This window comes from Muntiacus reevesi, chromosome 1 (genome assembly GCF_963930625.1).
Source record: "Muntiacus reevesi chromosome 1, mMunRee1.1, whole genome shotgun sequence".
NCBI classification, from domain to species: domain Eukaryota; kingdom Metazoa; phylum Chordata; class Mammalia; order Artiodactyla; family Cervidae; genus Muntiacus; species Muntiacus reevesi.
In genome coordinates, this window is record NC_089249.1 from 229,533,749 (window position 1) to 229,558,906 (window position 25,158).

The 25,158-nt window shown below is 33.4% G+C and overlaps 1 protein-coding gene across 2 annotated transcripts in view; it reads left to right on the forward strand.

Annotated features, from left to right (window-relative positions):
- Positions 1 to 25,158, forward strand: part of ANKHD1 (ankyrin repeat and KH domain containing 1) — a 105,662-nt gene that overhangs the window by 63,387 nt on the left and 17,117 nt on the right. For both annotated transcript variants that reach the window (XM_065918694.1, XM_065918695.1), the window contains 12 exons: positions 1,441 to 1,528; positions 2,946 to 3,073; positions 3,271 to 3,414; positions 4,747 to 4,849; positions 12,286 to 13,044; positions 18,916 to 19,061; positions 19,231 to 19,342; positions 19,828 to 19,973; positions 20,474 to 20,616; positions 21,056 to 21,269; positions 22,091 to 22,266; positions 22,483 to 22,645. In XM_065918694.1, coding sequence (XP_065774766.1) covers positions 1,441 to 1,528; positions 2,946 to 3,073; positions 3,271 to 3,414; positions 4,747 to 4,849; positions 12,286 to 13,044; positions 18,916 to 19,061; positions 19,231 to 19,342; positions 19,828 to 19,973; positions 20,474 to 20,616; positions 21,056 to 21,269; positions 22,091 to 22,266; positions 22,483 to 22,645 — 2,322 coding nt within the window. The remainder of the gene's footprint in view (positions 1 to 1,440; positions 1,529 to 2,945; positions 3,074 to 3,270; positions 3,415 to 4,746; positions 4,850 to 12,285; positions 13,045 to 18,915; positions 19,062 to 19,230; positions 19,343 to 19,827; positions 19,974 to 20,473; positions 20,617 to 21,055; positions 21,270 to 22,090; positions 22,267 to 22,482; positions 22,646 to 25,158) is intronic.

The window sequence follows — 25,158 nt, forward strand, 5'->3', positions numbered from 1 at the left end:
ATCAATTTCTTAATCTAATTTTAGCTACTACTTTTAATTTACTGTTAACTTCTCTTTCTCTTATTTACCTAGTAGAAAATTTAAACTTCAACCTTCATTTCTATGAGAGGGAAGATTTGAGAGGTCAGTTATGCTTAGGTACCTTCTTGGTAAACAGTATTCAAGTACTTAATTGTTTTAGATATTAGGTATACAATGGTAAGCAGAAATGGACATGATTGCTGTTCTTATGAAGCTTGCATTTTAGTGGTGGACATGTTACCCAAATAGTGACACAAACTAATATGTGTTTGGAACTTATGAAGGAGCAATTCATAGAACTCTTTATAAGTTGATAGTAGGAAAATTGATCTAGTCAAGAAGGTTCAGGATGATCTTCTTTGAGGAACTGGCGCTTGAAACAAGGATGAAAAGGAGCTAACAAAGAAGTGTTACAGGGAAGAGATAGCAACTTAAGGAAAAGGGCCCTGAGACAGAGGGTAAATAGCAGTTGCTAAAGGAGCAATTTCTTTTCCAATGTTAGCTGATAGAATTCCAGTGTACAGTGTATTGACATGACTTTCTGTGTCTTTCTGAGTATGCTCTTCGTGATGTGTATTCTGTTTTGTTTGAAGTTAATGGCCAGAATATTACATTTATCTACATTTGAATTTAAGTTCAAAATCCATTCTAAAGCCACATTATTTTGGCATTGTCTATAGTTATTCATTCTGTGTGTGTGTGTGTGTGTGTGTGTGTGTGTGTGTTAGTCGGTCAATCATGTCCAACTCTTTGCAACACCATGGACTGCAGCCCTCCAGGCTCCTCTGTCCATGGGCCCTTAGAGTTAATAAAGAATGGTTGGAAGCTGTTTTATCATTCATTCTTCTTGCTGGTAAACTTCCTAGGAAGAACACTATCTTTCTGCTATTGTAAGACTGCTTCTTTTGCCTTGACTGTTCAAGCATTTAATATTACTCTAAAAAATTCTGCTCATTTATGTTTTTCTTTTTCCTTTTCCCTTTACTCCTGAAATACCACAGTGTTTTTCTTCAGACTGGTTTCTCACCTTTGATAGAACTCTTACTGGCTTCTGATATGTTGTGATCCTCATAATCACCTTGTAAAATTAAGGCTGCTTTTTCAGAGTTCAGATGAATAATTAGGGAAACTTAGTATTAGAAAAAAATGCAGTTATTTCTCTTTGGGGACCAAACTAAACATAAGTCTAATTTTTAATGGTTACTGTTTGGTGTGCAAAACTGAACTTGCTCTTAGAAAGTTACACCAACTAGTGTGGATTGAAATTAATCCTGTATTTTCAAGGAATTGAGGTAGGTGGCCTGAGTGATTACATTGAGTAAGTATTAAATCTTCATTATTTCTTAGGTCGTTGCTACTAAGTGTTTAAGACAGATGGTTAATGAATTGGCACTAACGGATTATTTTATGTTTCTTTAGGAACATGAATCTGAAGGTGGAAGAACACCTTTAATGAAAGCTGCAAGAGCTGGTCATTTGTGTACTGTGCAGTTTCTTATTAGCAAAGGTAAAGAAAGTACAAATGAGAATTTTCAAGAAGCTGCAGCTTCTGTAAAAAGTTCCTGAACTGTTGCAATTCATGTTAAAACTACTTTACCTGTAGTCTAAGTATTGTATTCTAGTCTTTTATTGCTGTATATAAGCAGAGTTCATAAGGTACTTTGCTGGAATCTTTATTAGTTTCAAGTTTGAGTTTTCATCAACCAAACAGTATATACTTACTCCCAAAAGTTGGTAAAGTCAAATGTGAAATGTCCAGCTATATATATAGTAGATACAGTATTGTTCAGCACTTAGGGCAGTTCTGCTGGAAATAGGGAAGGATAAAGGGGGGAAAGTCTACTACCATTGTTTATGGTACAGTTAAGTCAGCTGTATTAACAACTTAAAAATAATCTCATGTTGCTAATGTGAGGCTGTTTATTGGTATACCTTGCCTTTCCCAAATGTACCCCCGCCCCCAAATGTACTTTAATGTAAGTTAGGATTAGGTTCAACTGGGTAGTTTTGAAAATTAAATAAATAATAGTTTTCCATAGGTTTATTTTTCTTTCATAAAATAAATCTGGTATTAAGGAAGAAGGAAGACCAAACATTGCTGTAGTCTTAACTATCTAATTGGATCCATTTGGGATTTTAAAAGGTAGTTAAACTAAAAATAATGTCTTTTTTTCCTGGGGATCAAAATTAATTTACCAAAAAAAGAGGCTAAGAAAAGATTTTGTACTTAGACTTTTTTTAGGTTATATTACAGAGCTATTGAACAACTTACTAAATTGCCTTTCAATATATTCAGATGATCTTATGTCTTCTCTTCATGTCCAGGTCTCTAACTCTTAAAATACACAATATGAAGAATTATATTTCTCTTAAATATTGTTTCAAAAGTTCTCTACCTTGAGACCTGGCTATACTGCCACATTTTAGAAGTAGATCAAAAATGTCTTTAGAGTTACATATAATAGTATTACTATTTGGTGCTCGTATATATATTAAACTATATATATTTATTAACCTAGATTTTTCATCTTAGAAGTGGTATTGAATGAATGGACTGCAACAATGTAGATGACTCTCACAAATATTATATTGAGTGAAAGAAGCCAGGCACAAAGAGTTCACTATATGATTTCATTCATATAAAGTTCAAAACCTAAAATCAGTTTGGAAGTCAGGATAGTATTTATCATTGGAGGGGTGGGTAGTGACTGAAAGAGTACACAAAGTGGGGCTTCTTGAATGTGGATAATCTGTTTCTTGATTTGGGTGCTGGTTACACAAGTGTGTTCACTTTGAGAAATATTTCATACTATACACCTATGATTTTTGTACTTTTTTATGTCTATGTTGTACTAAGGAAATGTTTCGAAAATCATATTGTCTGAGCTGGCTTTGCTAAGATTGCTTTTTATTTTTCTTTGAAGGTGCTAATGTGAATAGGGCTACAGCCAATAATGATCATACAGTAGTGTCACTGGCATGTGCAGGGGGTCACCTGGCAGTGGTGGAGCTACTCTTGGCTCATGGGGCTGACCCTACTCATCGTCTCAAGGTATTCTACTTCAAAATAAGGAAATTATATATCATTATTAAAATATATTTTAGATATTTTAGTGCTTAATATTATTAATATTCATTACTGTTTAAATAAGTTTTGATTTTATATGAGCTAAGAAACTAAACATGTTTAGTAATCATATTATTAAAAGAAATTGACAAATAATTAATTACAATATCAATTTTTCTCAGGATGGCTCAACAATGCTCATTGAAGCTGCAAAAGGTGGTCATACTAATGTTGTTTCTTATCTTTTGGATTATCCAAACAATGTTCTGTCAGTTCCTACCACAGATGTGTCTCAGCTTACCCCACCTTCTCAAGATCAATCTCAGGTAATATAAAATAGAACTTAAACTTATAAATATTCTTCAAATTGGATATTTTTGTTTAAAATTAGTCTTAGATAAAATGGGCTTATTTCTCTTTTAAAATTTGAATAAATTTTGTCCTAAATTCTTTTGAGCTTTTCTTGAAAAGTACATGGAAATTTTTAAATTGTCTTTATTTACTGAAAATAGTGTTTAGTTCTTAAAAGAAAAACACACACTTGATACCATATAAGTATTCCAAGTTGTCCTTTTATTCAGCTAGGTCTTTAGGGTTGTTAAACAAGAGAAAGCTCTTCCCTTAGTACCTCCCAAGAGTGTTAATTATCCTAGTTGTTTTTATTCAGTTGTTAAGTCATGTCCAACTCTTTGCGACCCCATGAGCTGTAGCATGCCAGACTCCTCTGTCCTCCACTGTCTCCTGGAGTTTGCTCAAACTTACGTCCATTGAGTTGGTGACGCTATCTAACCATCTTATGCTGTGCCGCCCGTTTCTCCTTTTGCCTTCACTCTTTCCTAGCATCAGGATCTTTTCCAATGAGTCGGCTCTTCACATCAGGTGGCCAAAGTCTTTTTCGGCTTCAGCAGCAGTCCTTCCAATGAATATTCAAGGTTGATTTCCTTTAAGATTGACTGGTTTGATCTCTTTGTAGTCCAAAGGACTCTTTAAGAGACATCCTGGAAATACCTTTTCTAGAGATATCCTAGAGATAGCTACTCTTGTCAGTGAGGAAAGTGTGAGTGATATTTGCACCAAAAATTCTTTAATTTTTAAACCTACCTAAAATACAGAGAGAATGTAGAGAGTATAATAAGTATACAAAGTTCAGTGACATCTTAAGTTCTTTTCTACAACGGTTATCCTGAGAACTGCTGAAATACACTAATTTGGGAAATATGTTGGATTTTTTTCTTTTGACCTATAGAATTTGAACGACCTATAGAATTTGAACAAGGGTAAATTGATCAGCTGAATATGTTACTTTTACTCCTAGCTATAATTGAAACCAGCAAGGCTTGCTCCTTAACAAAAGAGTGATATTAATTCCATTTAGCTTAAAGCATGGACTATGTGTAAATTGCCTGAATTTGCCTTATCAGTATTGTCAGAAATTATTGCTTGGTAAACAATGCTGCTGCTCCTCCTTTTTCATCTTCCTTTCACTCTTCTTCTTTTAAAGAAAGTTAATTAGGTGGTATATGAAGAAAATCTAAAACAAAATCTCTGTTTCATTTGGTGGTATATGAAGAAAATCTAAAACAAGATCTCTGTTTCATTTATGGACTTTTGTTTTATTCTTTGGTCTGAGATCATTTTTTTCTGAGTTGATTTTTTAGGTTCCACGTGTGCCAATGCATACTCTCGCCATGGTTGTACCTCCTCAGGAACCTGACAGAACTTTACAGGAGAATTCTCCTGCCATTTTAGGAGTACAAAAAGGTTAGTTCTTGAATTATTTTCCTTAAAATGGGCATTTTTATCACCTAATGTGTGAATTCATAAAGATACTTTCATGGTACACAGTTACTGTATATCTAGAATTGAGGTAGGTAATTCTGACAAATGCTAATTATCTTATATACCATTTAAAATAGAAAAGACAGAAGTACTAGGAAAATGATTTATTAAAATGGTAACATACTTCTAGGTGTAGTTTTCATCTGGCACTGCCAAAAATAAGCATATACCAAGTACTTCATTATATTAAAGTAGCAATAATATGAAGAATGAAAATATGTGTTTGCTATCAGTCAAGTCCTATTATTGTTGATGCAATTCATTGAGTGTCAATTTAAGAATTTAGGTTCTTTCATGAAATCCATTTCACTGAATGGATTAACATCTGTCAGTATGTGAACATGTCAGACAAACAACTATTAAAAAGTATATGAATAACAGTCAAGTGGAATATTAAGGAGGATGATATACTGTTTAAAGGACTCAAGTTTATGAGCTCTGTTGTTTTTCCTGCTACGTTTTCATTTGTAGATATAAAGTACCTACACTTGATAATCGTGTATGGTTGTCATATCTGAGCTCTCTGAAATAAATAGGTAATATGTAAAGTATTAAAAACTATTACAGATAAAACCAACTTATAAGCATATTTCATTCATTATATGACAAGTTGTAGATGTTTGAAATCATAATCAAGTGTGTAAGTATGTTTTAGTATCTTTAATACAACTTTTTAAAAAAATATTTAAGTAAAGTTGATAAGGAGTGACTGTACAGCACCAAACAGAAGCTTCTTTCAAATTAATGTCAGTTTTAGTAATTTAGAGTATTGAGTGCCTTTACCAAGGATTACTTCATTTCTAAACTATTAATTTCAAAAATAAAAAACCTGTAGTCTCTCTGACTTAAGCTAATTCTAGCAGTTTTCCATTGGCTTCCAAGCTATTCTAACTTCAGAAAATGAAGACTGCTATTTTTAGTCTTAAGAAATAAAAAGCAAATTAACCATGTACTTGTTAAGAATCTGAGGATCCTAACCAGCTAATAGGCTTTAGTAAAGTATTTGAACCTAAAAGCCTCAAGTTTTGTTGTTTTTTTGTTTGACTATATCCTATAGAGGACTGTAGTAACTTTGACTAGAGAAATTCAGTACTAAGTAAGAAATAATCGAAAAAGTATTTATTGACACAGAGCCACAGAATAACCAAGAAATGAGCTAGGAAGGACACAGTATGTACAGAAAGGAAGTAAGACATTTTTAATTTAGATCTACTATGTAAGTCAACCGAGATATTTGGGACATGATTTTTAAGTTGATACTCAAGTGAGTAATCGTAGTTTTGCTTACTGAAATATCTTCTTATACTTAGTATCTACTTATTTTCTTCACTTTGATGTTTTGTTATTTACTGAATAGTATTAAACTGAACATACCTTTTACGGAATCTTTCATTTTACTAAATTATTAGGGAAGGAAAAAATTAACACTTGTATCTAGACAGTTGGCACCTGCTGTTGCCAGATACCAAGCGGTATTGCCAACCCCCACATTTTTTTTGCAGGATGAAGGTGTAATAATGCATTGTGTTTGAGTGCATCATAGAATATTATATGACTATAAATTAGGAAAAATAAATTGATGGTGTAAAAATACACCTGTGTGGATAGAAAAAGCTATCTTAAATTATTAAAGATACATTATTTTCTTCTTAATTTTCCTGCCTAAAATTTCTCACTTATGTCTCTGGAGAAGTTCCTTTGAGTGATGAATTTGCTGTTTGATCCTTTTTGTTTTTTCTAAGTCCATAGATATCTGCATTGCATATGTAACTAGGGTTGGAGAGAGGATTCTTATTCTCTAGGACTCTTTTCCTCTTAGCAATTATCTTTTCAAGTTTATAACATTTTACTCCTATCTGAAGTCTTTATGCATATTTGCATCCTTTTAAAATATATTCATGCCCGTAAGTCTTACCCAGGTGTTTTTTTATATATTCTACTCAAACATTCTTCTTTCATGTGCACCATACGTCCAGGCTCCATCCATCTTGACTATAGTCTCCTGGTTTAGGCAACTAATTTCACTTGTCCATTGTTAGTTCTCAAAGATTTGAAATCCTAGCTGACATTGATAAAGGCCTCAGAAACACCTTTATTTAAAAAAAAAAAAAAATGAAGCTGGGTAAGAGTGATATACTCAGTTTCCTAGCATTGCTTTGCTTTGTCATCTATAGTTATGAGTACACTTGGGAAAGGATACATAAGTAATATCAAACCTTTGTCTTTCCATATTTAATTTTTAAATAAATTTATTTGTTTATTTATTTATTTTTGGCAGCACTGGGTCTTCATTGCTGCACATGGGTTTCTTTAGTTGTGGTGAATGGGGGCTACTCTCTAGTTGCAGAGTGCAGGCTTCTCATTGCTGTGGCTTCTCTTGTGATACACAAGGCTTAGTTGCCCTGTGGCATTGGGATCTTAGTTCCCCAAATAGGAATCAACCCATGTTCCCTGCATTGACAGGCAAATTCTTAACCACTGGACCATCAGGGAACATTGGTTCCCAGGGACCATCACCACCCAAATTTAATTTTGTAAAGAAATTTGTTGACTGAAGCCACTTCTTGCATGTAATTTATTGTAGTAACTGACTCTACTGAGATCCTAAATTATGAGTCTGATTATTCTATGCAGTTGTATAGCTTAGAACTAACTAATCTATTGTAAAACATTAAAATGATATCAAGATAAAAAATACACTTCTTTTGTGTGCACCTCAACCCCTCTTGAGGAGTCATTTCTTTTCCCTGAATTCCTGTGGTACTTTATTGGATCTTCCTTCTCTCTGTGGTCACTCCTGCACCTTCACTTCCCCTTTGAACTTCAAGTATGGAAGGTTGGGTTAATCATACTTAATTCCTGGACTTTGTCATCATGGTTCCTGTCTTATTTTACTTTATTCCTTTTTATCCCTCTCTCCACACCCATACATATTTCCCCTTAGGCAATCATTCTAATGTGTTTAATTTGTAGATTTTTTTGTTCTTACAAGTTCTTATAAGATGTTCACTTCTTTATGTATATTTTAATTTACGCAAGTGATATTATGCTGTATGTCCTGTTTGGTTTTTACTTTTTTCATTTAATATTTTTTTCAATATCTTTTATTTATCTATATTTTGCTACAATGGACCTTCTTTAGAGTGTGCAGGCTTCTCATTGAGGTGGCTTCTCTTATCGAGGAGCATAGGCTCAAGGTGTGCAGACTTCAATAGTTGTAACACGTAGGCTTGGTAGTTGTGGTGCATGGACTTGGTTGCCCCACAGCATGTGAGATCTTCCTGAACCAGGGATCGAACTAATGTCCCCTGCTTTAAGGCAGATTCTTAAACAGTGGACTACCAGGGAAGCCCAACACTGTTTTTAAGATCTATCCGTATGTCTACCTCTAGATTGTTTCTACCTGTAGCATAGTGTTTATCCTGTATATCCTGTTTTTCACTTGTCCTTTCTCTCAGTGATGAGTACCCAGATTGTCTCTCATTCCCCACCAACACAGACAATGCTATGGTAAAAATTCTGGTACAGTCCCCTTATGGATCTATGTGAGAATTTCTTTGGGATAAACTCAGGAGCAGAATTGCCTGTCATAGAAATGCATAATGTTTATCTGACAAAGTACTATGAATTCACTTTCTAGAATGCTACAGCAGTTTACACTCCCTCCAGCAATTTGTTAGGTTACTATATTTTACACCCCATTGCATTTCCATACCTGCCAGTGCTTCAATTTGTACATTTTTATCTCCCTTTCTAGACTGTAAGCTCTTTGAGGGCAGGGTTTATGTTGCTCATCTTTGTATGGTCCACTGTGGCTTGCTTGTACTAGCCGTTAAATATTTGTTGAATAAATTAATATTTAATATTTAAATGCCAGGATAAGAATATAGATTATTCTGAAGGCAAGAGAAATTTATTAAGAATTTTTAAGCAGAGTAACATTGTATTTAAAGAGGATGTTTAAGAACTTAAGAAGTAGTATTCTAAACTGTAGGGAAAGGATTAAAAACAGAAATATACATGAAAAGTAAGCATTAGGTTAACATACTGCTTTATATCCCTGAGTTGTTTATTGGAGTAGGTAACATGAAAAGTTCTCAGTTTAATAGCAAAGCATTAAAATTATATAGAAAAATTATATGTACAGTAAATGAGGTTGAATATTCCTCGGGAAGTTTTACTAATAATATTCTCTAGTAGATTTTCATTAGTAATCATGACAGTATGGATTTACATTTGCCCAAATTTAATATTTTTTCACATATAACTGCTTATAGTAAAAGCAGTTGATTTAATCTGTTGGTGTATATAACACAGATACTCTATTTTTGGACACTGACTTAACCTTGGTCCAGTTATATGTCATTCATTATTTTCCTTTGACCATTATTTTTCTGTTTCCCAGTGGACTAATTGTTTAGACCCAAAAATGATTAATAGAATTAAACTCATTTCTATAGTAAACTAAATATCTGACAAGTATATATCCACCTCATTTTCTCACTTCCAGTAAAAAATAAAGGCCACGTTCCAAGCTCTCTCTGTATCATAGTTACCCTATTGGAAATATTTTTAATTAATGGAGGAAAAGTGAAAGTTGAGGAAGTAGGATAGAAACCATGCCAAAGAGATAAGATGGTAACTTCACCTATGTTCCTAAATATTAATTTATGATATCACTCAGTGCTACCAAATGAATAGATTTATTTATTTCTCTGACAGTGCAAGATGTTTGAGGAAGAAGGAGCTTTTTTATATAATGACATCTTTTATATAATGACATCTGCTATTTTACTATATACTGAAAATTTTGTTGCTAAAAGGACACTTGTTTAACATTCTCTCCTTTTCCCCCAAATTGAAGGAGTTGCTTCAGCTTCTAGGAATATTTTTCACCAACTTGACTTATTCATGATATTATAGCTTTTATTAATGCTTTGATGTGTATCTAGGCAATCACACACTTCTATGGTTACTGATATTCAGTCATTGGATATTTGGGGAAGAACTGCCTTTTGTGCATTAATTTCACTATTCTCTGCTTTTTCTGCTGCCTAAATTTTGGGCTTTTTGTCTCAATTTCAGTTAAATAAGTTACTCTTTTTAATCTTTTGCTCTTTGTATTTTATTTGTTAACAAGTTAGAGCCATTTCTTTCTGTTACTATTCTCAAAATTCTTGTCTTATTTTGGATCTTACTATTTATAGAAGATTTTAAATCTGAGAATGTCCAATGTGGTCATAATTAATTACCAGTCTTAGTGTTGACCTCTTAACCTAGTTTTCTTAATCTTAAATACAAATTACATAGGAACTATACAAGGGTGTTTTAAAATAATGTTGGAGGAGCTTGCGGAACTTAAGAATTTACTCTGCTGATGTCATTGAATTTGTTACACAACTGAAAATTTCCTTGCTGAGCTTGCAGATTCTGTGGCAGTTAAACTCCTTTTTCCTACCATTAATTGTCGTCATGAGGTACTTTGAACAAGTAAAGCAAACCATGGTTTCCTATATAATCTTATGGAAATAGGTATAAAATTATCTCACAGGCTAACAGCTTTTGCTCTTTAAGGATGAAGTCTCTTCCCACCACTTTGCTTAGATAGAAATATAAAATTGAATGTGGGTAATTATCGTTAGTGATTTTGGAACTGGTTGTATGACCTTGTTAAAGACAGTATCTAGGGGAAAATCTGTTGGACTTTTTATGATAATAACATGTTACTGTTATTTGAGCAGGTATACCTGCAGTTTTGAGTCCTCCTCTTCTAACAAAGAAGCAGTTAAATCTTTGATTTTTTTTGTCCAGTAGTTTTGTCAGTCTCTGGCAGTTCAGAACAATTAAACATCTAAAGGATTATTTTTTTTCCTTTGGACCTAGGAATCATTTTGAATGCATTGGATGAGCTAGTTTTTAAAACTCTGAAGTTACATATATTATTCATATATATTGACCACAATCCTTGAGAATAGACAACTATTTTTCACCTAGGTTTTTTTAAACAACTTTAATATTGCTTAATTTTCATACCATAAAATTCACTCATTTAAATGTACAATCCAATAACTTTTAGTAAATTTACAGAATTGTGTGATCATCAACTCCATCTGGTTTTGGATCTGTCACTCCAAAATCTCTCATGCTTCTTTGTGATCAGCCTGCATTCTCACCACTATAATCCAGGCAACCACTATTTTCCTTACCTGTCTCTCTAGATTTGCCTTTTTTCTATAGATCTGATATAAATGAGATTGTACAACATATGGTCTTTTGTGCCTGGACTCTTCACTTAGCATAATGTTTTCAAGGTTCATCCGTGTTGTAGGATATATCAGTAGTTTGTTCCTTTTTACTGTAGAATAACCCCAGTTCTTCCTAAACAAGATTAAACCTTAAACTGGCCTCAAAGTGGTTATTAAATATTTCTTCCATTTTATGTCCAGATGTTAGGATTATTGATATTGATAATTATTTTGCCTTTGGGGAGTAAATTTAAGTGTAACTGAAAACCTTGACTTAAATGTATAATTATTTCATTTTTAATGTACACCGCCAATATGAGTATTCCTGTATGGGAAGTCTGATTTTCTCCTAGGTAATGTTCATTGTTTCTCTCATAGATTTTTACGTGAAGTGTTTACTTAAACTCAGAATAATTGTCCTTTGTAATATAAGTTTAATATGGTGTTCAGGTAGTGAACGTGAACACTTATGGAAGTGTTTGACTTAATTAATGAACAATTTAGAAAGTTATAACTGAAGAATTAATTTCAACCTATATTTTAAATTAATAAAAGAAACATTTTGGTAATTTGAAAAACACTTTTCCCCACTTTGATCTACAAATTATAATTTCTTACAGTAATCTGTACTTACACAGTTAATATTGTAAAAAGAAAAATTGGACAGTTACGCTAACATTTATGATATCCTCAACATTATTTTGGTTCTGCTTTAGATTTTATGTTCTCTAGAAAGTCCAATTTAATAAGCAGAATTTTGAGATTCTTTCCTCTTTGATTTTCCTTTACTGCCTACCCCTGACTTTTTTTCCAAAATCATCCAATCCTAAATATTGCATTTTTTAAATTTAAAAAAGTCACTTTTTTTTGATTGGCAACATCCCTGTTTGTACTATGTAAAATCGAAGAGTTTGGTCATTAGCTACAACTGGTATGAATCTTTGAGCATTCATTCTACAGCATTAGTTATATGGGTTTTGGGAGGGAGGATGCTGGGGGGTGGGGGTGGGGGGAAGGCTGGGGTTTTTTTTTTTTCTTTCTTTCTTTCTTTCTTCTTCTTCTTCTTCTTTTTTTTTAGCATGGCACATTTTCAAACATTTTTCATGTGCTTAGGTACATCCAAGCAGAAGTCCAGTTCCCTGCAGGTAGCAGATCAGGACGTACTGCCACCTTTTCACCCATACCAGCCTTTGGAGTGCATAGTAGAGGAGACTGAAGGAAAACTGAATGAACTGGGACAAAGAATTAGTGCTATTGAAAAAGCACAGCTTAAATCATTGGAGTTAATTCAAGGTGAACCTCTGAACAAAGATAAGATAGAAGAACTTAAAAAGAACAGAGAAGAGCAAGTCCAGAAGAAGAAGAAAATACTGAAAGAACTGCAGAAAGTGGAAAGGCAGTTGCAGATGAAAACACAGCAGCAATTTACCAAAGAATATCTGGAAACCAAAGGTCAGAAAGACACAGTATCTCTACACCAGCAGTGCTCTCATAGAGGAGTCTTCCCAGAAGGGGAAGGAGATGGTAGTCTCCCAGAGGATCATTTTTCAGAGTTACATCAGGTTGACACAATCTTATTTAAAGATAATGATGTTGATGATGAGCAACAGTCTCCACCATCGGCAGAACAAATTGATTTTGTCCCAGTCCAGCCTTTATCATCTCCACAGTGTAACTTTTCCAGTGAATTAGGTTCTAATGGGACAAATTCTCTTGAACTTCAGAAAGTATCAGGTAATCATCAGATTATAGGACAGCCTCAGATTGCTATTACTGGACATGATCAGGGGCTGTTAGTGCAAGAACCAGATGGACTAATGGTTGCAACTCCAGCCCAGACGCTTACCGACACTCTTGATGACCTGATAGCAGGTGGGTTAAGAAATATACCTATAATAATTTCTCTTTAATTTTTGTGCTCAACTTCTTAACACAACTTTCCAAAAACACCAACTTGGTATTTTTCCTTTTTTAGAACTATGTTTTTAAAATCATTTCTTGAGGTGTTTTGGAAGTGACTTTAACTAAACTCAACAGCATTAAAACACAAAGTGTGCTTTCCCTCTTCTTTTTCGTTATTTGCAAAAGCAAAGAAATAAAGTTGTCATGATCCTTTATTTTAGACCTTTGATATCAAAATCACCTTGTCTCATATCTTGGGTAGGAGATCTCAAAGTAGAATTTCTTTGCAGGCTTTAGAGATAATCGTATAAGATTAGATATTTAATTTTCCTATTGGTGATTTTCATATTTGGAAAATCAGAACTCTAAATCACATTGCTTTTTCTTCATGATTTTATTAGATCAATTTAAACGTTCTAATTAAAAGGGATATTCAGAAAAAAACTATAAGCATTCCATATTGTTAAAATATGTGTGATTAGAAGATCTAATGTACATTGAAAGTATTGTCCATTTGATAATGATTTGGAGATTGGGCTTTTTGTAGTAACTGTCTTGATGAAAGCACACAGACATCCAACACACATTCAAACACACACAGACAGAGGTAATCACCAAAGCAAAAAAGAGACCAGCCTTATAAATTTAAAGTATATGTTTCTGTTTATTGTTGTGTGGAAAATTACAACTCGATATGAAATGAGGTGCACAAGTTTACTTTCCCTTTCATTGTCCTTGCAGCAGTGGGAAAACAGTGCAATTAATCATTTACCTTCCTAAAGATGGCTGGTGAATGTATCACCTCCATGAGAGCGCAGTTCAGAAATGCAGCCAGAATGGCTGTTGACAGTGGATGAAGACCAAGAACTAAGATGTAGCTGGAGTGATATTCAAAGGCAGGCCAGTCCTCTGTCTCTTGATTGCAACATTTTTTTTTTCTTTACTGTTGTCTGTTTCTTCTTGTCATATTCTCCTCCCCTCCTCTCATCCCAGTTATGCTTTCCCAGTTTCCTTTCTTCTTCTGTGAGCCTTTAGTTTTCCTAATCTTTACTGAATCTTTTAAATGTGGAATAAAATTACTTAATTCAGGAATTTTATTGGGCATGTGTATGACTTCCAGTGTTTATTATAAGAGTGCCTTTGAGGCTCCTCTGATATGTAATGGGTATTGCTGTACAGAGGAGGAATGTCTTAGTTTTCATAAAGAAAATTAAAATGCTAGGAAATGTTTTAAGGAGTTAGATTCTTTATTCTTTAATTTTATTTTTTCTGTCTTCAGCCCACAACCACTTCACTCAGATCAACTTTGTGTTATTAGCCATTGCAAGTTGTTATAAATATTGAATAACTATAGTTCACTTATGGTTGTGATTTCTAATTTGTTTAAAGCAGATATTGGAGTGTAAAGTATGATTAGGATTAATAATAATGAAACTCATGACCTGGAAGGAACATTTTTAAGACTTAGGGTTCTATAAATATCATTATAATGTTCCTAATTAAGTACTCCATTTGCTGTTATGAAATCCACATTATTGATCAGTTTAGTTTGTTGGAACTTAGGACCTGTCCTTTTTTTTAATTTTTAAAGAATGGAGGAAACATCTCTAAAGGGTACTTGTAGGTGTTAACTTTATGTAGTATTTAAGGCTATTTTTTGTAGAGGAGGTCAAATACTGTTTATTCCACTGAAGTATTCGTTAAATTGAAGTGACCTTTTATAAAGTTCACATGAAACTTCAAAAACTCAGTTTAGAAAACATCTTTTAATTATATTTAACATTAATCTAAATGAATAAAATTTACTTTCTTTTAGACATTAATGTCTCGTGACACTGTTGGCCCACAATATTGTACAATATTCTTTTGTTAATAAGTTTTAAAGTATAAATCTGTCAATACATTAAAAAATATATGTGGCATAGCTTGTGGAATCTTAGTTCCCTGAACAGGGATCAAACAAACCCTGGTACCCAGCAGTGAAAGTGCCCAGTCCTAACCACTGGATTGCCAGTGAAGTGAAGTGTTGGTTGCTCAGTCATGTCCAACTTGTTGCAACCCCATGGACTGTAGCCTGCCAGACTCTTCTGTCCAGGGAATTCTCCAGGATTGCCAGGGAATTCCCTAAAAATTATCTTTATTTAAAAACTTTTCATTTTGTTGAAGCTTATATTTTAAAATATATAGCAAAAAGGATGACTTGCCTCAAAATTTAAAATGTTATTTTATTAAGTCTGAATTTCTCTTAATTTCTTAATTGAAGGTGAAAAAAATTAGATAAGGATGAATTAGGTAAATACCTAGTTCCATGATTATACGATATGTTAATATGTCAGTAAAATTATAGGTTAGGCCAAAGATGTAATTAATTTTACCTATATCAAATCTAGTTATCATGCCTTTATATGATATCATGCTTTATTAATAAAAGAGAATACATCTTACAGTTTTACTTTAGATAATAGCAGTAAGTTTTACTCTTAGGACGTTTTTTTTTTTTTTTTTTTTTTAATTTTTCCCAGCACGCCAGGCATGTGGGACCTTAGTTCCCTGATCAGGGATTGAATCCTCACCCCCAGCATTGGAAGGCAGAGTCTTAATTAACCACTGGACCACTGGGGAAGTCCCAGGATTTTTTTTTTTTTTACTGCTGTTCTGTCTCAAAATATTTGTCATGAAAGCGAGTTAGTTAGATACATAATTTATTAATGTTATAACTTCAGTAGTTGACTGACAGGCAGTTTAGTATATAGTCTTAGATGTATCATACTCGATATAGTCCCAACCAGAATATATGTATACTTTCGGATTGGAAACTCAGATTGGAAACTTCAGGTCCATTTCTTCTGAAAGTAAGTGCTGGGCTTTTGAAGTTATCATAATAGCAAGTGATTCTCAGTTCAAGTGTCTAGAATAAAGGTCTGAAAATAAACAGCAATTTAAAGAAATTCAAAATGGCTTTGACCATTGAGCAGTTCTAGAAACATCTAGCAAAATTTTCATTCTTAATATATAAAGTCCCTTAGTTAAAAAAAATTAACTAATACCACTTTATTTACATTTATTGAGTGCTTACCATTTATCAAGCTCAGTGCTAAATGCTTTTATATATGTAATTTCATGAGCTATTTAGTAATACTAGAAAATAAGTCCATCTCCCATCTATTTTTCTGTTGAAAACTGAGGCTAATGGAAATTAAGTTGCTAGTTAAATGTTAAGATTCAAAAATTCAGCCAGGTTTAAGAACCGTAGATATAATATGCATCCATTTGATTCAACTGGAAGTTCTGAGTTTATATTTAAGATATTATTTTCTTAGAATTCTAAGTTGTATCAAATAACAATTTCCCTTATTATTTTTATATTAAGATATGATTTGTGTATATGGTTTAATACAGTTTTGTGACTTTAGAACATTGTTAATGTTGTTGGCATCTTAATAGGCTCTCAACACATTACAATTCAAAAGTATCTTGCTTTAAGCAATCTGGTGATAGTCAATTTAGGTTTTAGAATAAAGTAATTGAAAATTATCTTTGAGGGAATTTACAATAAAATATCTTTAATAATTTCTTTTAGTAGATGTTAATATGTATTTATAGATTGTTATTTATATGGAAATATTTAATACAGTTACTGTTACCTAAATTGGATTACAGTGATTTAATGTCTTAACAACTTGCAGCATTACTATCTTCCATATTGCCTACAAAACTGTCTTAAATTTTTATAAAGAATTAAGTAAAATATCACCCCATTTTAGGATAGTACATAAATCTAATTTGAATTATGTAGTGACTTTCAAGATAATGATCTGTTTTGGTCATTTTCAGAGACATTTTGTTCAGACGTAGGAAGCATTTTAGGATTTTTGAAATTGTCATAGTCCTGGTATAATTTTATCTTAATAAATTCTTTATTCCACATATACTTTTAAAATCTTTGCTATTTTCTAGTTTTATCTTTAGAACTTTTCATATGTAATTAATCCTTTTAAAGTCACTTCTGTGGAATGTTTCTGATTGTCATTATTACAAGGAGGAAAAAATGTTTCCAGGATACTGTTGTACCAAAATGTACAATCAACGTAAAAACACTTTTTTGCTAATAGAGCTGTTAAATGCACTAAAGTATTTTTTAAAAACCAACTCTGTAAAAAAAGGTCTTTTATACCATCACATTCTGACATAGCACTCTAGTCAACTATTTAAATTTTTTTTTAATATCTGTCTTTCATAATCACAAAAAGAGATAGCATGAATAAACAAATTTAACAACGATAGAAAAGTAATTCTTTAGTAAATATATGTTAATGAATATGAGACTGTTGTTAAAATCTTACTGTTAAAAAGGTGCTATATATCAAAGTTTAGTGTCTTGTTTCTGGAACTTTTTTCCAATCTTATCAGCTGTTTTGAGGGGGGCAGCAAAATACTATGTGCTTTTAATTCATTCAGTGACAGATTTTTAAAACTTTGTTTTCATCATGCACATTCTTGTAAGGCAAAACAAATGTTTATAATCATTTTTATTTATAACCATATGGCTAAATATTTATGTGTATATTCATGTGGTAACGGAAGCTGCAGAAAGTCATATGATCAAGATGATTTTATATATATTGGTTGGGAGGAGGGAGGGACAGCTGATGTAGAAACATCCTTAAAATTTGCTATTATTTATAAAGAAGTAACACACTACACTTAATCTTTCATACTTGTTGTGGTCATAAGTATCCTTGATTGGGATTTAGCCATATTAAAATTCTAGAGAGAAAACATTCTCCAACCACTGAAATGCTTAACCTTTTCCTTTATGACTTATGTGTTTTTGATTGACTTTTAGCATGGGTAAGAGGAAGTTAATTGCCATCACTGAAACTTTGTTGTCTTTTTCTATATTATTGATTATATATTTTTTCTGAGTTTTTTCTTTCTTGAGTGAATTGTAATGTTTTATTTTTCAGTGCAGTGATTGATAGTACTGAAGTCCTATAAAATATCTGATAATTACATATATTGGGCACTTACCATACCAAAGAACTGTGTTAAATGCTTTTTATATATTATCTCACAGACAATTCACAACATCCCTCTGAGATGGGTCCTGTTTCCCCCTCCATGGGGCAAACTCTTGTCTTTTATGAAAGAAAAGAAATATGCAGAGCCACAAAGATATAATTTCATTTAATTCAGTTTCAGACACTAGATTTTGAGGTCCCAAATAAAAGTTCCAGTGTTCATTTTTAAAGCAGTTTGGTTTTCAGACACTGATTCATTTTAGCAAATTGTCGCAGTAAATATTGAATTTTAAAAATACATACTCTCTATTTATGAGAGAGATACTCTAACTTGTTCTTTCCCTTCTTCTACATCTTCTTTCTATTTTTCTTCTTCTTGTTTTAAAATTTGCATTATTTTCAGGATATTTTTATCTAATTGCCTTTTACAAACTAAGATTTACAATTCCTTTTTCTTAAATTGGAAACTATTTTCTTCCTATTGACACTGTAAAAAGCTGCTATTTCTTCTGTATTCACTAAATGCCAGGTACCATGCCCAGTATTCTATTCCCAACAACCTTACAATGGAGGTACTATACTTATCATCCCATTTTACACATAAGGAAATTGAGGTTCTGAGAGTTTAAATTACTTGCCCAAGATCAGAAAGTCATTGGTAGAACTGGGATTCAAACATATGTCCATCTGACTCCAAAGCTTGTGATTTAACTACTACATTGTATTACTGCTATAGAATTTTCTGTTTTCTGTGTTTTTCTGTATAAAGATGACTTTATTCTTTTAAGTAGAATTCAGCAATATGAATATTGTTTTTCAGCTGTGAGTAGCAGAGTGCCCACTGGCTCGAACAGCTCTTCTCAAAACACAGAATGTCTTACACCTGAACCCTGTTCTCAGTCTCCAAGCAATGTGGCTTCCCAGTCTATACCCCCTGTGTATCCTTCAGTTGACATTGATGCACATGTAAGTAGACTGCTTTATTTATATTTACTTTATGCACATTCCAATTATCTTTGGAAAGGAAAAGATTCATTGTACATTAATTGTGGAAATTAACATTATTGGCTCTTCAATCAATAACACCACCGTAAACAGAAAAAAAGTTTGCCTCTTTTTTGTTTCCTTTTCCTAGACTGAGAGCAATCATGACACCGCATTAACCCTAGCTTGTGCGGGTGGCCATGAAGAGCTTGTATCTGTACTCATAGCACGAGATGCTAAAATTGAACACAGAGACAAAAAAGGTAAGAAGTGTTAGAAATAAAGTCTTGAGTGTCAGAAAACAATTTTTTTTTCACTATGGGTAAGTAGTTCCTGGACTATTCAGTGAAAAAATGGGTTAGCATATTTCAATTAAGTATATCCAGATTTGTTCATCTACAGAGCCAAATTATTATTCAGAAATTCAAAAATTATAGATCATCCAGGGAAGTACAGCAAGTTGTGTTTGCTTTTTCCTTGGTCCAAAAGTAGAGCATACAGAGGTATCAAAGTTTATTATGAGTATAAACTTGAATAGTTTTCTTTGACTTAGCATTTTCTTTTTATCAAGTATTTATGCGGTTTTGTCAGTAACAAATTGGGGTTTAAAGGAGTTTTTAAAAGACTTTTATGATTTTAAATATCTGTCCTAAAGACTTCTTCCACCTAAAACAATAACGAATTAAAAAACAGTGGCTTAACAAGTAAAAAACACAAATTTGACTGAGATTTTTTTTTTCTGATTTAGGTTTCACACCACTGATCCTGGCAGCAACAGCAGGACATGTTGGAGTTGTTGAAATCCTTTTGGATAAAGGTGGAGACATAGAAGCCCAGTCGGAACGAACTAAGGATACTCCTCTTTCATTAGCATGTTCTGGTGGACGTCAGGAAGTATGCTGATGTTTATTTTCATTTTGTAAACATTTTATTTGTATTTTAAATATGCATGTGCTTAGTAGTTTAGCTACAATGAATAAAACTTGCATGTGTTTTGAGATGTTCTTTATATTAAATTTAATGAGCATAGTAAATGTCCTTTTAAAGAATCTATTTCATGCCTTTTTAGGCGAAATAGAAATTCTCTGTATCCTTACATTTACTGAATCTGAATGGAGCAAAATCCTAACACATGAAATGTAAATTTGTCACTTAATAATTGAGGAAGCAAAAGAGTAACAACTTGTTATTTCAGTATAATTAGGATTTCATAGGTCTGAATTCCTTGATAAAAATTGAATTCATTTGTCTAGTACTGATATTTGAATATTTAGTATCTGATTAAAATGTTAGATATTTAGAGAACTTAAAGATCCCATTTCTTTGTGCTTCTTTCATTATAAGATGAACCCTTGGTGTAAACTAGATTTCTCTGTTCCTATTTTACTTTGTAGGTGGTAGACTTGCTGCTGGCTCGGGGTGCAAATAAAGAACATAGGAATGTATCTGATTATACACCACTGAGTCTAGCTGCATCTGGAGGATATGTTAATATCATTAAGATTCTGCTTAATGCTGGGGCAGAAATTAATTCAAGGTATCTATCACCTGTTCATTTTATTATTCATTATTAATAAATTATGACCTTGGAGTTAAGTGTTTTCCCCTAAATATTTAGACAGATACCAGTTTTAAGCAAGATAATACTAAAGTTGCAAGGCCAACAATTATTCCTGTAGTAATCAGAGCTTATTTCAGCTAACGTGGCTGTTTTCAAAGAGGTTTCATTTCAGAAAACTCTTTGTTATATATATAGTTAGAAATTTATAGCCTCTGAATAGGGGTTGTGGTTTTAATTGTGAGATTTTCTTAATTTGAGATTTTCTAATTATGAGACTAAACAAATAAAATCTATTCTTTGGTGGTAGAAAGCTTTCTTTTCACTGAAACTTTTTCATTTTTTATGTTCTCTCTGCTTTTAAAAAAACAACAGGCAACATATTATTTTAATTTTCTGAGCACATTTCCCCCCTTAGGACTGGGAGTAAACTAGGTATTTCTCCCCTGATGTTGGCTGCAATGAATGGACATGTTCCTGCAGTGAAACTGCTGCTTGATATGGGTTCAGACATTAATGCCCAAATAGAGACCAATCGGAACACAGCTCTCACCTTGGCCTGTTTCCAAGGCCGGGCAGAAGTAGTGAGCTTGCTTCTGGATCGAAAAGCCAATGTTGAACATAGGGCAAAGGTAAGCATTTTATAACTTATCAACTACTTCGGACATATTTCTAATAGAGCATAATATAACATGGCATAGCACACTCAAATGTGCTATTTTAAATTTTCCTAAGCTAAAATTAGAAAATTCCTGCCCCTAAAATCCTATTCAGGATTGTAGAATAGTGCTATCCAGTGGTCCACTGTCACCATTCATAACTTTATTAAAGACAGCTAAGATCTCCTTTAATGAGACATGTGCTTTAACCATTGGTAAAAATCTCATCAAAAATTACTTTATAAATTATAAAACTGAGGGAACTGAAATTGAGGCATCTATAATCTGATTGTAACAGATTATGACAATTTCATGACTGTAGCATTTAGAAAGTAGGAGTTAGTATGTCAGTGTTTATAATTTCTCTTCTTAGAGCTATTAGGTACTTAGAGCCCCCGAAACACGTAGCTCATGTATAATTCTTTATAACCAGACAATGGTCAATCTAGTAGTCATTTCAAATTGAAAATGTCTGAATGAAAGTCTCTTATTTTTTTCCCTGATTATCACTTTTTTATTTCTTAAAAGAGACAGTTACTGTCTCATGTAGATTTATAACAACAGAGATGTTATGAACTGTTTTTTATTACCATAAGGTAGTATAAGTTAATTTAGTCTAGCATGTCTTAACTGAATCTAACAATTCTCACTTGCTATTTTAGTAAAGCTTAAGAGTGAATTTTGCTTAGCTCTCTTGGGAGAGAAAATCAGAAATAGAATCCACTTACAAGTCATTTTTCAGTCCTTTAAAGAAATCAGTATAATTTACCCACATAATTTTTTGGTTTAAACAGACTGGTCTTACCCCCTTGATGGAAGCTGCTTCTGGAGGATATGCAGAGGTTGGAAGAGTTCTCCTAGATAAAGGAGCAGATGTCAATGCCCCTCCTGTGCCTTCCTCAAGAGACACTGCTTTAACAATAGCAGCGGACAAAGGTCACTACAAATTCTGTGAGCTCCTGATTAATAGGTAGGTAAATTTTATATTTGTAAAAATTTCCTATGATCCCTTTCACTTTTCAGAGCCTTTACAGTTAATAAAATTGTTTTACTTTATTTGACATTTAAAAGAACAGAGTATTTGTTTGAACTTTGTAAAAGAAAAAAGATAAATTAGAGAAGAAAAGGAAAAGTTAGCCCCTTCTCATAGGAAGCAAGCTATACTAACATTCTTTGATTTGTACAGGGGAGCCCATATTGATGTTCGCAACAAGAAGGGAAACACACCACTTTGGTTGGCATCCAATGGTGGTCATTTTGAAGTGGTGCAGTTGCTAGTGCGATCAGGTGCTGATGTGGATGGAGCTGATAACCGGAAAATCACACCTCTTATGTCAGCATTTCGCAAGGTAACTCTATGTGGACAAAAATGACTGAATTTGTTTAAAACTGCTGAATTTTAAGTTGAAGTCATAGGAGAAAGATTGGTCTTGAGGAATTGACACTGTTTCTATATACACACCTCTGCTATCTTGTACTCTCTTTGTGGCCAAATCTAAGAGCTGTATAGTACTTCCCTATAAGCAACTTTGCTGTTAAATAACTTCGTATCTTGAAGAGTTTTGTTATATTTTTGTACATAAAACATGAGATTTCAGGGCAGATATTACAAGTAGATAGATGTTTAAGAGGAACAAAAACAAGTAGATGTTCATAAAAATTTATTATACCTCGTATATATATTAAAGTTTACTTCTCTGCTCTATATTATAAAGCTTTCCCATTAAAATTGTGATAGACTATAAACTACTTAACATGGCTTACAAAGCCCTGTATGATATGGCTCATGCCAGCCTCAGACCAATCATTTCTACTGCCCTTCCCCTTTGCCCCTTTGCTTACTACACTTCAGCCACTGGCCTAGAATTCACTAAATTTTTAACTTTTTTAGGCCCTTTGCTCACTGGTTTTCTTTTCCTGAAATATTCTTTCACTTGCTTTTCACCTGGCTCACTTCTCCTCATTCTTTAATGTCTACTCCTTTAATATCATTTCTCAGAAAGTCCTTTCCTAACTTGCAATCTGAAAAGTTTCTCTTGTTCTCTTTTATAGTTCACCATTATTTTCCTTATCTCATTTTGTAATTGTACATGCAAACATGTGTTAGTTTTTTAATGCTCCTTTCCCCAATTAGGAGCTTCCCTGGTGACTTGGACAGTAAAGAATCTTCCCCAGAACCGGGTTCGATCCCTGGGTCAGGAAGATCCCCTGGAGGAGGAAATGGCAACCCTCTCCAGTATTATTGCCTGGAGAATTCCATGGACAGAGGGACCTGGCAGGCTACAGTCCATGGAGTCACAAAGAGTTGGACATGATTTAGTGACTTTCACTTTCACTCCCTAATTAGACTGGAAGATCTATGAAGGTGAAGATTCATGATTGTCTTTTTCACCACTATTTATACCTAGTTGTTCAGCACAGTGTCTCACACACACTAGATGGTCAATAAATAGCTATTGAATGAGAGCAGTGTAAGTTACCTGTCTTTTAAAAAATCTTAAATATTTTTTCCAATTTTTTCTTTTCTTTAAATTGAGATATAATTTATATATATTAAAAGTGCACAAATCTTAAGATGCATAGTTTAATGAGTTTTAATAAATGTATATACCTATATAACCCACATCCCATAAAGATAGAAACTACTTCCATAATCCTAGAAACTTTAATCATGCCCATTCTCAGTTAATTCCCTGCCCCAGAGGCAACCACTTTTCTGGCTTTTGCCACCATCACACTAACTCTTTTTTTTTTGTTGTTGTTTATTTTTTGGCTACACCATGGCATGTGCAAGATTTTATTTATAGTTATCCCACCAAGGATCAAACACCTTAACTACTGAACCACCAGGGAATTTTTCCCATCAGTTTACTTCTTGAAGATGTTTTACAACCTTAGTATTAGGGGAAACTATGCAAGTTTCATTGTTAAAATAGATGTACTTTTAATGATTACAGATCATCAAGCCTCTGATAATACCATCTAGAAAATGTTTCACCTAGATTCAAGTCATAGGACTCAGATAAATATGACAGTCCACCTTGTTTAGTTTAGTAAGAGAGAGCCAAAGTTGTTGTTGTAGTTCAGTCACTAAGTCATGTCTGACTCTCTGCAGCCCCATGGACTGCAGCACACCAGGCTTCTCTGTCATTCATTATCTCCTGGAGTTTGCTCCAGTTTGAATCTGTGATGCTATCTAACCATCTCAGCCTATGCCACCCCCGTCTCCTTTTGCATTCAGTCTTTCCCAGAATCAGGGTCTTTTCCAATGACTTTTCAGGGTTAATTTCCTTTAGGATTTACTGGTTTGGTCTCCTTGCAGTCCAAGGGACTCTCAAGAGACTTCTCCAGCACCACAACTCGAAAGCCTGAGTTCTTCTGCACTCAGCCTTCTTTATAGTTTAACTCTCACATCTGTACATGACTACTGGAAAAACCATAGCTTTGACTAGATGGACCTTTGTCAGCAAAGTGAAGTCTTTGCTTTTTAATACACTGTGTAGGTGTGTCATAGCTTTCCTTCCAAGGAGCATGCTTCTTTTAATTTCATGGCTGCAGTCACCGTCCACAGTGATACCAGATGCCATGATCTTGGTTTTTTGAATGTTAAGTTTTAAGCCAGCTTTTTCACTCTCCTCTTTCACCCTCATCAAGAAGCTCTTTAGTTCCTCTTCACTTTCTGCCATTAGAGTGGTATCATCTGCATATCTGACATTGTTGATGTTTCTCCTGGCAATCTTGATTCCAGCTTGTGATTCATCCAGCCTGGCATTTCGCATGATGTGCTCTGCATATAAGTTAAATAAACAGGGTGACAATATACCTGGATGTACTCCTTTCCAATTTTGAACCAGTCAAAATG